General features: G+C 57.1%; 2 protein-coding genes and 1 long non-coding RNA gene across 7 annotated transcripts; 2 read left to right on the top strand and 1 right to left on the bottom strand.

Moving 5' to 3' along the window:
• The first annotated feature begins 263 nt into the window (after positions 1-263).
• On the top strand, positions 264-5,321 carry CABP2 (calcium binding protein 2). 3 transcript variants are annotated; one of them, XM_043579147.1, is made up of 7 exons: positions 1,202-1,348; positions 1,910-2,098; positions 2,679-2,709; positions 3,577-3,711; positions 4,095-4,204; positions 4,318-4,465; positions 5,064-5,321. In XM_043579147.1, the coding sequence occupies exons 1-7, from the start codon at positions 1,292-1,294 to the stop codon at positions 5,087-5,089; spliced, it is 696 nt and encodes a 231-aa protein (XP_043435082.1). In that variant the 5' UTR covers positions 1,202-1,291; the 3' UTR covers positions 5,090-5,321. The 3 variants fall into 3 exon arrangements, with proteins under 3 accessions (XP_043435080.1, XP_043435082.1, XP_043435081.1); XM_043579145.1 differs by lacking the exons at positions 1,202-1,348; positions 1,910-2,098 and adding an exon at positions 264-428; XM_043579146.1 differs by lacking the exon at positions 1,910-2,098.
• Positions 5,322-10,228: 4,907 nt separating this feature from the next.
• On the bottom strand, positions 10,229-12,331 carry LOC122484065. The gene is made up of 2 exons (XR_006297529.1): positions 12,226-12,331; positions 10,229-10,770 (listed from the first exon to the last, which is right to left on the bottom strand). It is a non-coding gene; the product is annotated as an uncharacterized LOC122484065 (long non-coding RNA).
• Positions 11,506-13,710, top strand: CDK2AP2 (cyclin dependent kinase 2 associated protein 2). Of its 3 annotated transcripts, none has more exons than XM_043581810.1 (4): positions 11,506-12,197; positions 12,495-12,595; positions 12,683-12,815; positions 13,186-13,710. In XM_043581810.1, the coding sequence occupies exons 1-4, from the start codon at positions 12,116-12,118 to the stop codon at positions 13,251-13,253; spliced, it is 384 nt and encodes a 127-aa protein (XP_043437745.1). In that variant the 5' UTR covers positions 11,506-12,115; the 3' UTR covers positions 13,254-13,710. The 3 variants fall into 3 exon arrangements, with proteins under 3 accessions (XP_043437745.1, XP_043437744.1, XP_043437746.1); XM_043581811.1 differs by lacking the exon at positions 11,506-12,197 and adding an exon at positions 12,216-12,328; XM_043581809.1 differs by having other exon boundaries at positions 11,512-12,197; positions 12,495-12,815.
• The last annotated feature ends 386 nt before the right edge of the window (positions 13,711-14,096 follow it).

The raw sequence follows: 14,096 nt of genomic DNA, 5'->3' as shown, positions 1-14,096 counted from the left end.
ATAAGCCAGAAAGGCCAGGTGACCAGGTGACCAGGGCTCTGCAAGGTAGCCCGTGGCCAGCATGGGGCTGGAGACCGGTGGGTTGGGGGAGGCTAGGACTTGGGTGAGCAGCACGGGGAGAGCCCTACCAGCCTGTGGAGAGAGGGACAGGGGAAAGTACCCGGGAGCCTGTGGGGACCGCACCCACAGCTGCCCACTCAGCCACCCTCCCGCAGGAACGGGGCGACCAGAGTGGGAAGAGGAGGCGCCCAGCCCTGGTCTCCATGGCCCTTCCCCAGGGCCAGGCAGATGGCAGTCTCCCCGCGGGGGACCCCAGCCCCTCTGAGGGCACCCCAGGGCCCAGCCGGGCCCCTGCCAGCCCAGCAGCCAACAGGCGGCGGGCACTCCTCAAGGAACTGGAGGCCCGGGTGCAGGCAGCCTACGGGCAGGTAAAGGGGACAGGGGTGTGGGGCATCAGAGGGAGACGCGGGGATCCCCCGCCGCAGCCGGGACCCTGTAGGACAGACCCAGGGGAGAACTCAGGGAGGAGCCCCGGGACGTGCAGGTGGGAGGCAGTTTCAGTCAGCTGCCCAGGACGGAGGCTGGCGTCTCTCCCCACCTCTGCCCTCACCGAAGCCCGCGTCCAGCCCTCAGCACCCAGAGCTGTCTCCCTTCCGCTCGTCACCTGAGTACAGGGTCGGGGGGCTGGTCCAGGCAGAGGTGCCGAGGGCGGGCAGGCTGGCCAGGGGCTCTAAGGTGAGAGCAAGGGCCCTGGCCCGGAGGGTCAGGAGCTTTCTGGACCGGGCCAAGACGGCCTCCTCTCAGGACAGGCGGTAGGGGCAGGGCCTGCCGAGTTCATACCACCATTCTGAGGGGAGAGGTGCCCCAGCCCGCCCTGGCACCCTGGGCACCTGGTTCCCTCCTCCCGTGTCCGGGCCCTGCTTCTGAAGACATTAAGTCTCTCCTAATTGGGGGAGATTAGGGGTAGGGGTTGGGGGAGAAAGTGCTGGAGAGGAGGTGCCCAGAAGACCCTCAGAGGGAGCGCAGGGAGGCTGTGCCTTCCAGGGGGCCTTGGCTCCTGAGTGGCCCCCCTCACCAGCAGGGATGCTCAGAGATAATCCTGGATTAGGACCCAAGCCCCCGGGCCCAGGGCTCCCCGCCTGCCCACCCGCTCCCAATCTTCCCCGCGAAACCCTAGGAAAATCCCCTGCAATGCTCCCAGGCTCTCACTGGGGACAGCTGGGGGCAGACAGGAGCCCACAGCATCCGCTGAGGCCCAGCCCTGGGCCGCCCCCAGGACTCCAGGCCTGGCATGGTTCAGGAGCCCATGGGAAACTGTGCCAAACGGCCTCGACATCGGGGGCCTAAGGTAGGACGGCTAAGGGGGAGAAGCCAAGGCCAGGAGGCTGGGCTGGAGCCTGGAAGGGTCAGGTGGGGTGGGCAGAGTCCTGTGTGAGGGCCGGGCTGGGGTTAGAGGTAGAGCAGGGCAGGCGGGTGGAGGGGGTGGTTCCCACCACCCTAGACCAATCAAGATGTCCCCGGGGGAAGGCCCCAGACTCCGGCCCCTTGCGGTCCTGGCTCCCACGGACCCCCGGGCCTTCCCGCCAAGCTCATTAGGCCCCCCGGGTGCCCATCCAGCTGCCCTGTGCCGGCCGCTCTTCCTGCTCTCTGCCAGTCAGAGACAGGAGGTACAGAGCTGGAGCTGAAGGTCCCATTCTGCCACCGGCTTTCTGAGCAACCTTGGTCCCGTCCCTTGCCTTTTCGGGGGCCTCGGTTTGCCCAGTTGAACGGTAAGGGGGTGGACCCTTCCGGCCTAGAGTATTGATGGGTGAAGGCCCCCACTCTCCTGTGCCCGGTTCCAAAGACGGGAGAGGCTGGTGAATGAGGGTGGAGGGGCCGCCGCCCCAGCTCATAGCTGGCTCTGCCGCAGGAGCGCTGGCAGTGGCCCAGCTCCCCCCCAGGGCGCTCCCACCACAGCCCCGGCCCCGGCCCCGGCCCCGGCCCCGGCCCCGAGGAGCAGGGGGACCCTGGGCCGGGCATCCAGGGTTACTCGGTGCTCAGCAGCCTGGTGGGGCCCGCCTGCATCTTCCTGCGGCCCAGCATCGCGGCCACCCAGCTCGTATGTATGGCAAGCCCCTGCCTTTGCCTCGTCTCTGCCTCTCCTTGAGTGGGGTCTTTGGAGCAAAGGCACACAGATCCAGGGGGTGGGACAGAGAAGAGTGGAGGAAACATCAAGGGGATCAAACAGCGGGGAGACCCAAGGAGACCCACCAGGAAAGAGAGAGGAGAGGGAACAGAGAACCTAGGAGACAGCCACCCAGGGGGTGGGCAGGGAGGTGGCAGGGCCTCCGAGAGAGAGAACGAGAGAGACACACGGAGGTCCCCAGGGCCACGTCTGAGGCTCTACCCGACCCCAGATCCACCTCTGGCAAGTGGAGCTCTGTGACCTCTGCAAGGGGAGGGGCAGGAGGAGGGCAGAGGTCTGGGCAGGGGGCAGGGAAGGGGCGGCCCAAGATGCCCAGGCCAGCGGGCGGGAACCGGCGGCAGCCACCAGCCCTGAGCAGTGTCAGATGACCCAGGCCCTGCCCGTGCATGTTGGGGGTGCTGAGTGGGGAGCCCCAAAGGACAAGAGGAAGGGGTGCAGGTGTCAGGGTGGTCCAGGGGATTCTTAACTTCTCTGTGCGCCACCCCCCCTCCAGGACCGGGAGCTGCGGCCAGAGGAGATCGAAGGTAAAGCGTTTTGGAAAAGACTAGTCTCCAGAGGGGTGGACAAAGGGTGGAGCGCACAGGGTGGGGACACTGGGTGGGGCCTCGGTGGTCTCCACCAGGAAGGAACCAGGGGCAAGAGAAGGGCTGCAGGAGATCACAGAGAGATGGGGACGAGACCGAACGGGGAGGGGTTGACAGAGCCCCCAGCCGTCGGTCCCCAGGTCTCATTCGCCAGGTGGGTCTCACTTCCCTTTTGTGTTTGTTCATTGAGCAAACGCCTCCTGGGTGCCTACTGCGTGCCTGGCCCTGTGCTGGGCACAGGGAGTGTGGCAAACTAGACAGATACAGCCCATGTCCTCGGGGCGGGGGGGCAGATGTCAATGAGTCAACAAGTACAAACGATGCTAAGCGCTGGCAAAGAAATGAACAAATGGGCTGGAGGGGACTGAATTTAGACGGAAGACTTTCTTGGGCAGGTGACCCGAAGACCAGAAGAGGGAAGAGTGTTCCAGAATGTGAGCTCCATGAGGTTAGGGATTGTTTCCTTTCTTTTCCTTCCTTCCTTCCTCCCTTCCTTCCTTCCTCCTTCCTTCCTTCCTTCCTCCTTCCTTCCTTCCTTCCTTCCTCCTTCCTTCCTGCCTGCCTGCCTGCCTGCCTGCCTTATCCCCACTATCTAGAGCAGAGCTTGGCACATAGTAGATGCTCCTTAAATATTTGTTGGAAGAACGAATTAAAGAACTAGCACATGCAAAGGCCCTGAGACAGCAAAGAGAAACTGATGTTTACAAGGAGGAAATGATTCGACCAAAGGACGAAGGAAGGGTGTGCTGGTCCAGGCTGGGGTCCGGGGGGACGAGTGGGAAGGACTGACCCCGCCCTGCCCGGCAGAGCTGCAGATCGCCTTCCAGGAGTTTGACCGAGACCGTGACGGCTACATCGGCTACCGGGAGCTGGGCGCCTGCATGCGGACCCTGGGCTACATGCCCACTGAGATGGAACTCATCGAGATTTCACAGCAAATCAGTATGTGCCTCAGACCTGCCCCAAGCCCAGTTCTCCGGGGGCCATGGCCATGGCTTGAGCAGCTGGGCGGCCCAGGGAAGAGAGATGCCTCCACAGGTTGGCCCCCAGAGCCGGGGACCCTGGTCATTCTCAAGGCGCTTGCTCTGCCTCTGAAGAATCTCCCCATCGCCCTACAAGGTGGGGGGGGGGGCAAGGACCGTTATCCCCACTTTTTAGATGAGGAAACTGAGCAGATGATCCAGCCTACGGGGCCCCGCGAGAGGGAAGGACCCATTTAGTGGGGCAGGGGAGAGGGACACGGGCCAGGAGAGGAGGGCAAGGGAGGGCCGGGCCCGGGCAGGGGTCTCTGGTTGCCTGGGGTCCCTGACGGGTACGGCCCCCAGGTGGCGGGAAGGTGGACTTTGAGGACTTCGTTGAGCTGATGGGCCCCAAGCTGCTGGCGGAGACGGCAGACATGATCGGCGTCAGGGAGCTTCGAGATGCCTTTCGGGAGGTGCGGCCCCTGGGGCTGGAGGGAGGGCAGGGGCTTCGGGTCTGCCGTGACGGAGGGCTGAGTGAATGCGCGGTTTGGCCGGGGACTCAACGCCTCGACCCACGCCGCCACAGTTCGACACCAACGGGGATGGCCGCATCAGCTTGGGTGAGCTGCGGGCAGCCCTCAAGGCCCTGCTGGGGGAGCGCCTCAGCCAGCGGGAGGTGGACGAGGTCCTCCACGACATTGACCTCAACGGGGACGGCCTGGTGGACTTTGAAGGTACCGCCCACTGCCCTCCGCGCTTAGCGCCAGCACAACCCCCGGAGGTTTTTAAGAGCTCAAGGGAATGACCAAAGGGGCATCGGCGCCGTGCGCTAGGCACTCTGTGCCCTCTCCCCGGGAGCAGGACAAGACAGTCAGCTCTTAGGGAGGCGGGAGTGCTTGGCCAAAGATGTGGATGTGGCCGAGATGGGAAGCCAGGCGGGTTGACCAGAACCTCGTTCTTCCTCTAAGCCGCGTTGCCCCAGGGGGAAAATAAGGGTTAAATAATGACAGGAAGCCAAGGAAAATCAGTATGTAGAAATTCTCCCAGAGTTGTTCCTGAGCTTCCTAGCAGCCAAAGCAAAAAGGAAAACAGGTTCAGTTAAGAGATTTGGGGGTCTTGTCGTTGCTGCTGTTTCTCTGTTTCGTTTCGTTTCGTTTTGTCCATAAAGCAAAGCCCCTCTTCTTCGCCTGAGGGCCCATTCCCCAGATCCAGAAGACTCCCTTGTGGGCTCTGCCCTGGACCACGCCTCCTCCCACCTCAAGGCCAATATATTGGTCTCACCCCTACTGGGGTCCAGACTGCAGACCCGCAACCTTGGCTTTGTCCTGGCAGAGTTTGTGCGAATGATGTCTCGCTGAGTCTGCACCGAAGCTGGAGGCAGGAGACGGAACTTGGGACCACAGCCACTGCCTGCCAGCGTGTGCCCGGAAACCCTCTGCTCCCAGCTGACCCTCCCCCCCCCCCCACCGACCGCCTCCCTACCCTGCCTGTGGGCAACACCCTGTCCCGCCCTCACCCTCACCCCCACTTCCCCACCAAGCCCCACTGCCCGTCCCTGTCTCTCTGAGAGTAAAGTGTCTTGGAGCCTGAGGGGATGGCTTCTGCTTCTCATTCGTTTACCCTGGAGGACCCAGTGTTTGGCCCCCCAAAAGTTATAAGATCCCTCGACCGTGAACTCCAGGTGGGCAGGGGCCTTTTCTGGATTCTGGGCCCCTCCCAGAGCCAGTATCAGGAAACGTCCCTAGATGAGTAAATGCCACCTGCTTCTCCCAGAGCTGGGATGTGCACTGGCCCCTCATCCCGCAAAAGGGCTCCCGTCAGGGCCGGGGTTACAACAGAGGGTAGCACAAGGGAGTGAGGGCTTTTCCCAGGCCAACCTCACGTACTCTGGGAGGGAGAAAGAGCTGGAAGGTCAGCTGGGAGGAGTGAGTGACGGACGGGCCCCTTCGGATACACATCAGCTTTGGGGTTCCCGCCTCAAACGCCTGAGCACGGCAGGGGCCAGGTCGGCGTCCGCTCAGAGGCTCTCCTGCCCAAGCCCGCTTCCTCGCCCTCTCTCTCTTGCATTCCTGACTTCACCTCAGCGTCTGCTTCCGGGGGGGACCCAAACGACACGTCCCCTCGCTCCAGCGCTGCCGTGGTCCTTAGAGCCCCATTCTGCAAACGGAGGAAACCAAGACGCTGAGTCTAAGCAACCTTGCTAGCGGTCACACGGCCCCACCGCCGTCTCTCCCGGCCCAGTCCATGCAGCACGTGCTGCCCGATTATTCTTTCTAAAAGAAAGTTTTGCCCCACTTCTGTTCAGGAACTGGCCGTGACACCCCCCCCCCCCCGCCCCCATCGCCCCCAGATTAATCCAGCCGCCAGGCACCAGAAGGCTCTGGGAGGATGAGGGCTGGCATAGAATCACACACAGTTAGGACGAAGCCGAGGTGGGACTTACAGCCAGGCCCCGGGACTCTAAAATCACAGCCCCAACAAGCCGGTGCCTCGAGTCACCGTGGAGCCGGGCCCTGGCCTCCGCTAACTGCAGCAAAGGTTTGCCTCGCAGAGCACTGCCTGACCCACGGCTGTTCCCACCTGCCGGGAGGGAGCCCTGACCTTCTGGTCGAGAAGGGGAGGGAGTTTACAGCGCCCCCGCCTGGTTGTCACCATCGCTGCTGCCGACAAGATGGCTTTGGGACGGAGAGGGCAGGGGACCACCCACGCCCTGCCCAGCCCAGAGCCTGGACGCCGAGGTGCCGGGGCTGGCCGCAGCGGCCTCAGCACCACTCGCCCGGCAGATCCCAATTAATCCCTAATTCTCAATTAGGGGATCTCTCCTGCCAGTCTGGCAGGCCTGGGGATGAGAAGGAGCCACCCCAGCCCCAGAGCTTCCCTGGGGGCTCGGGCCCACCCCCCTCCCTGCCACCACCCTCCACCTGCTGTCACAAACGGCATCGTCCGTCCCCTCTGCAGGGGCTGGGGGTGGTGATGGACGTGGCCCGCGGGCTCCCGGCCTGGCAGGCTCTGTGGTTGGGGCGGGGGGGGAGGGGGAGGGGATGGCAATGGGATGGTGATAATTGGCCGCCGTGTATCTGCTGGCCCCCCAAAGTGCCCACAGCTCCTCCAAATCTCCTATGCGCCTTCCTACCCCCAAAAAGCTGCTGGCCCAGAAAGTCCCAACAGAGTAACCACTGGAGCAGGGCCCAGGGCCGGGAAGAAACAGTGAGCGGGCAGAGACTGTCCTGAGCCAAGAGCCCCTTCTCCGCTTAGTGGGGGCACCTGCCCCCCAACCCCGTAGGCTGTGGCCAGCTGGAGCAGGCCGGAGCTACGAGCTCTTCTCGGTTTCCAAAAGAAACTGTAAACTCAGACTTACATTGAGTCCATTTTATTGATTTTTTTCTTTTCTTTTTTTTTTTTTTTAAGAGAGAGTGAGTGGGAGAAAGGGGCAAAGGGAGAGGGAGAGAGAATCCCAAGCAGGCTTCACACTCAGCATGGAACCAGACTCAGGGCTCCATCCCACGACCCGGGGGATCAGGACCTCAGCCGAAATCAAGAGTCAGACGCTCAGCCGACTGAGCCACCCAGGCACCCCAATTAAGTCCACTTTAAATAGTTTGACTGCTGACTATAGAATTCAGTGAGGTGTATAAACCTTACATGTACAGCTCAATGAATTTTTATATGTGTGTGCACTCAGGGAACCATCACCCACATCAAGATATTACATCCACTTATTTAGAACAGTTCTAGGCTTACAGAAGTATCTTGAAGATACCACAGGGAGTTCCTGTATACAATCCACCACAGCCAGCTTGGGCAAGGTTCTCCAGAGAACAGAACCAATAGAAGACGTGTGTGTGTGTGTGTGTGTGTGTGTGTGTGTGTGTGTGTGTGTAGCTATTTATTGTAAGGAATTGGCTCAGGTGATTATAGGTGCTGAGCAGTCCCAAGGTTGACAGTCAGCAAGGTGGAGAGCCAGGGGAACTAGTGTTTCAGTTCCAGCCTGAGCCTCAAGGACTGAGGACCAGCAAAGTTTCGATGACAGATGTCCTGCCTCGACCCTCAAGCAGGCCAAGTTCCCTCTTACTCAGCCTTGGTGCTCCATTTGGGTCTTCAACTGATCGGATAAGGCCCACCCACCCATCATGGGAAGGGCCATCTGCTTTACTCAGTCCTCCAATTCAGTGGATGTTAATTGCATCCAGAAACACCCTCACAGTCACACCCAAAGTCACATTTAGCCAAACATCTGGGCATTTGTGACCCAGGCGCGTTGGCACTTAAAATTAACCATCATGCTCTATTAATATCTTATGTTAGAATGGTCCATTTGTTGCAATTAATAAACACTGACACGTAATTATTAACTAAAGTCTATATTCTATGCAGATTTCATAATTTTCCCCCTGACTATCCTTTTGCTGTCCAGAATGCCACCCTGGACACCACATAACATTAGGCATCATGCCTCCTCAAACTCCTCTTGGTTGTGATAGTTTCCCAGGCTTCCCTTGTGTTGTTTCATTTTTCTGATCTTGACAGTTTTAAGGAACACTGGTCAGGTATCTTATAGAAAGTCCCTAAGTTGGGATTTGTCTGATGTTCCCCTCATGATTAGTCCGGGGTTATGGGTTTGTAGGAGGAAGACCACAGAGGTAAAGTGCCCTTCTCATCCCATCATATCAAGGGTACATAGCATCAACATGACTTCACTGTTGATGTTGACCTTGATCACCTGGCTTGAGGTAGTGTTTGTCAGGTTTCTATACTACAAAATTACTTTTTCTTTCTCCCATTATGTACTACACTCTCTGGAAGAAATTACTCTGCACAGCCCACACTTAAGGGGTGAGGGGTTACAGTCCACCTCATTAAGGACAGAGTCTCTACGTAAATTACTTGGAATTCCTCTATATAGATTTGTCTCTTCTCTCCCTTTATTTATTCAACCATTAGACATAGATATAGAGATAGATGAGACAGAGATAGAAATAGAGATAGAAATACATGTCAGGAAGGGCTCATAGATATTTATTTTATACAAGTTATAATCCAATACTTTTTAAATTTTTGTTGTTCATATTCCTCCAGTTTGGGCCATTGGGAGCCCTTTCAGTTAGCTCCTGTGTCCCTTTGACATACCCCCATCATGGTGGAATTGAGGGTTTGGGGATTTGGGGGTGTGGTGGGTTTGGGTTTGTTTGTTCATTCATTCATTCGTTTGTTTTTCAGCATTTTCTTACTTTCTAGCAGTATAAGATGCTCCAGGATCATCTTGTCTGTTTTCTGCCCCAGGCTTAGAATTAGCCATTTTCTCCAAGGAACGCTGGTTCACTTTATTGGAGAATGCCATTAGAAACCAAGATCTGGGGGGCGCCTGGATGGCTCAGACAGTTAAGCATCCAACTTTAGCTTCAGGTCATGATCTCGTGGTTTATGAATTTGACCCCTGCATCAGGCTTTGTGCTGACAGCTCAGCCTGGAGCCTGCCTCGGATTCTGTGTCTCCCTCTCTCTCTGCCCCTCCACCCCCTCTCTGCTTAAAAATAAATAAACATTAAAAAAAAAACTTAAAAAAAAAAAAAAAAGAAACCAAGATCTGGGTGCTATATTGCTTCTAGGCTCTCTCAGTTGACAGAGAAGATATGCATGTACACTAATCTGTGTATATACAATTTTTAAATATTTCTGTATGTAATCTACTGTATCTATATTGAGCTAAACACGAGTTCATATTAATGTCTCCAATTTCCGACCCATTATCACATGGATCACGCTAGCCTCCTCCCCTTGCTTACAAGTAACTTCTCGTCCAAAAAATAAGAAATCATCCATGTTCATTTACTTACTTTTCAATTCCCGTGTATGTGCACAGTGGTTTTAAAATTGTCAACCCACACCCCCACAGGAAACCACTTCAACTAGAGACAGTGCTCTTTCATTGTCACAGATCCACTCATTTCCAGATTAGCACCTTAGTCACCCGCCCCTTCCGTGAGACCACCTCGTACATTTGTAAAACAGACTTTTTGTCACATTCTTCATTCCATCCTGGGATCCCCTGACCTCCTAAATGATTTTTTAAATTTTGCATAAAGCTTACTCTTTACGACAGATGCTTAATATCTTGTATCCACCGTTACGGAATCATATAGAATAGTTTCAATGCCTTAAAAAAAAAAAAAATCCCCAGGGTGCCTGGGTGGCTCAGTTAGTTGAGCATCCCACTGTTGATCTCAGCTCTGGTCTTGATCTCAGGGCCATGAGTTCAAGCCCAGCATGGGGCTCCAAACTGGGTTTGAAGGCTACTTAAAAAAAAAAAAAAGTCCAGGGTGCCTGGGTGGCTCAGTGGGTTGGGCATCCGACTTCGGCCCAGGTCATGATCTCACGGTTCGTGGGTTCGAACCCTGCATCGGGCTCTGTGCTGACAGCTCAGAGCCTGGAGCCTGCTTGAATTCTGTGTCTTCCTCCCTCTCTGCCCCTCCCCCGCTTGTGTTCTCTCTCTCAAAAATAAACACTAAAAAATAAATGTTTAATGTGAAAGAAGATTATAAAAAAATACATAAACTTTTAAACAATTATTGAAAACATCCCTGTTCAGCTACTTAATTCTACCCCTCATCACCCCTGGCAACCAGTCATTTGTTTACCTTATGTAGAAGTTTCCTTTTTTCCAGAACGCCCTACAATTGGAATCATACAGTACATGGGTTTTTCAGACTGGCTTCTTTCACTGAGCAATATGCCGCTCCGTGTCTTTTCATGGCGAGATAGATGATTTCCTTTTATTGCTGAATAATAGTTCATTATATGGATACATCACAGTTAATTTGCTCATTCGCCAATTGAATGCCACTTCCTCTGGGAAGACTTCTGTGATGTCACCAAGCAGGCTCCCTCCTCCGAATTCCAATGCATCCTGTACCAGGCCTCCCATTGTCTTACTATACTGTGTGCCTTCGCTTCCCTGTCCGTCTCTCCTCGAGACTAAGAGCTCCTTGAGGGCAGAAGCCATGGCCAGTTCATTTCCATATCATCAGTGTCCAGCACAAGGCCTGGGACAAAGGATAGAGTCAGAAAAATGTCTGTTGAATGAATGAATGAATGAATGAATGAATGAACGAACGAATGTCCTGCAGATGAGAAAAATCTACAGACCCGGGGCATGAGGGGTACGCGAGGCCAGAAAAGTTTTGAGGAAGAGTAGCGTGGGAGAAAGGGTTAGTGTTTGGAGGAGAGTCTAAGATATAGGGTTATGAGGAATGAGATTTCAGGGGAGGGGTCTGGGTAGAGAAATGGATGGAAAAGAGGAGAATGAATATTCATTTGTCCACACGACAGCCCTATAAGATAGTTATTATTAGCGTCCGCCTCTTAAAAGACGGGGAAACCCAAGCATGCCGAGGTGAGTAACTTGCCCAGGAGGAAATCGCCTGTGGGGGCAGTGTGAGATTCGAACCATCAGCTTATTTAACTCCAGTCGATGCTCTCATCACCAGTTTGGGACAGGGCCCGACCTGCAGTGAGTAGTCAACGGAGGTGAGCTGTTCCTGCTATTGTCGGTATGAGGCACCGGCTTGGGGTCTGGGGGGCCAGGTTGAGGGGTCTCTGAGGTTGCCCTCGGACCTGAGACCCAGCCTGGACCTGAGCACTAGGCAAATGAGAAGCACAGGCGCGGTGGTAGCGTTGGTGAGGGACCCGTTGCCATAGGAACAAACGGAGGCTTTAGGAGGAGGGCGCATGCGCGGACCGGGGAAAGGGTGTTGAACCGGTGAAAGGTGACGTAAAAGCGCACGGGGTGAGACGCAGGGCTCCGAACGTCAAAGCCCTGCGTCCTCCGGCACCCAGAGCGGTAGAAAGGCGCGTTCGGTGGTGGCGGCGGCAGCAATAACAGCCCCGGCCGGACCGAGACCAGGCGGAGCGCCAGCCGACGTGCAAAACAGCGCGAGTGAAGCGTTAGGGCGGCGCCCGCACACGGGAAGACCCCTCCGCGTGAACCGCGGCGGACCGGACCGGGGTCCCGGCTTCCGAGGCCCCGCCTCTCGGGCCTTGGGACTAATCGGATTGAGAGCGCGCCGGCCTGGACCGCGAACTCGCCAATTGCGTAGGGCGTCAGCCACCGCCCAATCCGGAGCAGACAGGTGCGAGCCCCGAAAGGCGGAGGCCAATCAGCAGCGGTTGCGGCCTGTTGGGGCCGGTCTCGGCCAATGAGGAGGCTCGAGTGACATCTTCGCGCACCAATAGGGAGTGAGAGAGCGTTCGTGCCCGCCTACCCTTCCGGCCTGAGCTCTATTTACCAGGGGCGTGCGGCCGGTTTACCAATCAGAGCGCGGCTGAGCGGCCAAGCAGCCAACCCCGGAGGAGCGGCCGGCCGGCGTCCGCCGCACCCAAGAGTTGGGGATGTCCTACAAACCCATCGCCCCCGCCCCCAGCAGTACCCCCGGCTCCAGCACCCCTGGGCCCGGCACCCCGGTCCCTACAGGTGAGGATCCAGCTCTACCCCTGCTCACCTGCCCGGGTGGTGGAGAAGACGGCCTGAGTTCTGCAACACTGGGCCTGCCGCCTACCCTCGCTGAGCCTCAGTTTGCTGGCCTGTGAAGTGGGCGTGGTCACGTAAGGGCTAGTTGGTGGAGTGCAGGGGGAGGGGTTTGTCCCTGAAGTTGAGCTCCTGAAGTGAAGCATCCTTTTGGAGGGAATCGGGCGAATCCGGTCGGGGGCTTGGAACGCTGGGAGGAGGCGTCCTGGCCCCGCGCTGACCTCTTACTCGCGCATGTTGCAGCCGGAAGTGTCCCATCGCCATCGGGCTCGGTGCCGGGAGCCGCTGCCCCTTTCAGACCCCTGTTTAACGACTTCGGACCGCCCTCCATGGGTTATGTGCAGGTGAGTGGGGCCGAGGGACTGCCTCTGGATGGGGACTGGAGGTCCCCTCGGGGCCTGAGTTCATCGCCCTGTCCTCTTTTGACACAGGCAATGAAGCCACCGGGCGCCCAGGGCTCCCAGAGCACCTACACGGACCTGCTGTCGGTCATAGAGGAGATGGGCAAAGAGATCCGGCCAACCTATGCTGGTAGCAAGAGCGCCATGGAGCGTCTGAAGAGAGGTAAGTGAGGCCTTCACCCGCCCTGGTCAAGAGACTAACACCGGACAGTCCTTCATGAGGAAGGGAAGGACATCTGAAGGCCACCTGAGCCAAACCTAGACAAGGGCCAGGATCACCATCCAGAGAGGTGTTTTGAATTGAATTGAAATTGAGTCCGTTTTCGGGGAAGGACCAGAGCATTTGTATTTCAACAAGGCAGATTTGAGGGTTAGCCACGTCTCTAATCGTATTAGTCCCCTCGTTAGATTATAGTCCTTGTCCTTTTTACTGAAAGGAAAGGGGGTAGAGAGGGAGGGGTCTTCCTCTGGGGGGGGGGGGGGGGGGGGACTGTGGAGAGTCACTCTACGTCACTTGCGCATCCCCACCTCAGGCATCATCCATGCCCGGGCCCTAGTCAGAGAGTGCCTGGCAGAGACAGAGCGGAACGCCCGCACGTAACAGGACGCGACTCCGCCTCCGAATCTGGACCTTTCCCGGCCACTGCAGAGCACCTGCTTCTCCCTGGCCTTCACCCCGAGTTGCACTTCCCAGCCTGGGCTTCCTGTCCTGTGTCCCGTGGTGGGTGCCCTCCAGGAACCAGGGGGCGGCTCTCACTCCAGTCGACAGCACTAACTGGGACTCTTTCAAGAGTTAGCAGCGAGGTCACTGTGAGTCCCACCCATGACCTGCCAACAGTGTTGATCCAACTGGAGCGTTCTCCTTTCTGTGGCCCCCACCACTCAGCACTTACCCAGGACTTTTCACCACTTTTCCCAGACTCCTCCCCTAGCAGGGCCGCCGAAGGCCTGTCACCTCCCTGCCTCGTCTCCTGGGCCATAGCGACTCTTTTTTCAGTGTCTTTTGCTAAATATGCCCTTTTTGTATAAATAAAAGATAATTTGGAGTTGTTCTCTCATCTCTTAGTCTTTCTGAGTCTCGTACTTCTGCTAAGCCAGGCAGAAATTGGGAAAGAGGAGACTTACAGAGGGGAAAGGGTCGGTGCAGTGGTGGGAGAGAGAGGGCAGCCGAGCCCGGCCTGGCCTTGCCCTTGCTGTCCGTTGATTTGGGTCGGGACCTTGCCCTTCTGCCCTCAGCCTTCCCAGTTGTGGAAAGGGTTGAACTTTAGTACCTGGGAGCCCTGCCCTCCTACACATGGTGCCACCAGGGGGCAGCGCAGGGCCTTGGCAGCCTCCGCAGCTGGAGGGCACTGTCGGCAGCCTGGGCCTAGAGGCTTCTTTCTCTGGATTGGCAGTGATGTCTGGCAGGGTGGAAATGTCAGTTCATGTGAGCCAGGCGGTCGCA

The sequence above is a fragment of the Prionailurus bengalensis genome, chromosome D1, assembly GCF_016509475.1.
Source record: "Prionailurus bengalensis isolate Pbe53 chromosome D1, Fcat_Pben_1.1_paternal_pri, whole genome shotgun sequence".
Taxonomy (NCBI): Eukaryota; Metazoa; Chordata; class Mammalia; order Carnivora; family Felidae; genus Prionailurus; species Prionailurus bengalensis.
This window is presented reverse-complemented; position numbering and strand designations above follow the sequence as displayed.

What these genes read in the sequence shown, in the direction of transcription:
- CABP2 (XM_043579147.1), top strand. Translation starts at nt 1,292, where the DNA reads ATGGTTCAGGAGCCCATGGGAAACTGTGCCAAACGGCCTCGACATCGG. An exon ending in TTCGAGATGCCTTTCGGGAG is followed by an intron (nt 4,205 to 4,317) that starts GTGCGGCCCCTG and finishes ACGCCGCCACAG; the next exon opens with TTCGACACCAACGGGGATGG. An exon ending in CGGCCTGGTGGACTTTGAAG is followed by an intron (nt 4,466 to 5,063) that starts GTACCGCCCACT and finishes TTGTCCTGGCAG; the next exon opens with AGTTTGTGCGAATGATGTCT.
- CDK2AP2 (XM_043581809.1), top strand. Translation starts at nt 12,116, where the DNA reads ATGTCCTACAAACCCATCGCCCCCGCCCCCAGCAGTACCCCCGGCTCC. An exon ending in CGGCACCCCGGTCCCTACAG is followed by an intron (nt 12,198 to 12,494) that starts GTGAGGATCCAG and finishes CGCATGTTGCAG; the next exon opens with CCGGAAGTGTCCCATCGCCA. An exon ending in CATGGAGCGTCTGAAGAGAG is followed by an intron (nt 12,816 to 13,185) that starts GTAAGTGAGGCC and finishes TCCCCACCTCAG; the next exon opens with GCATCATCCATGCCCGGGCC.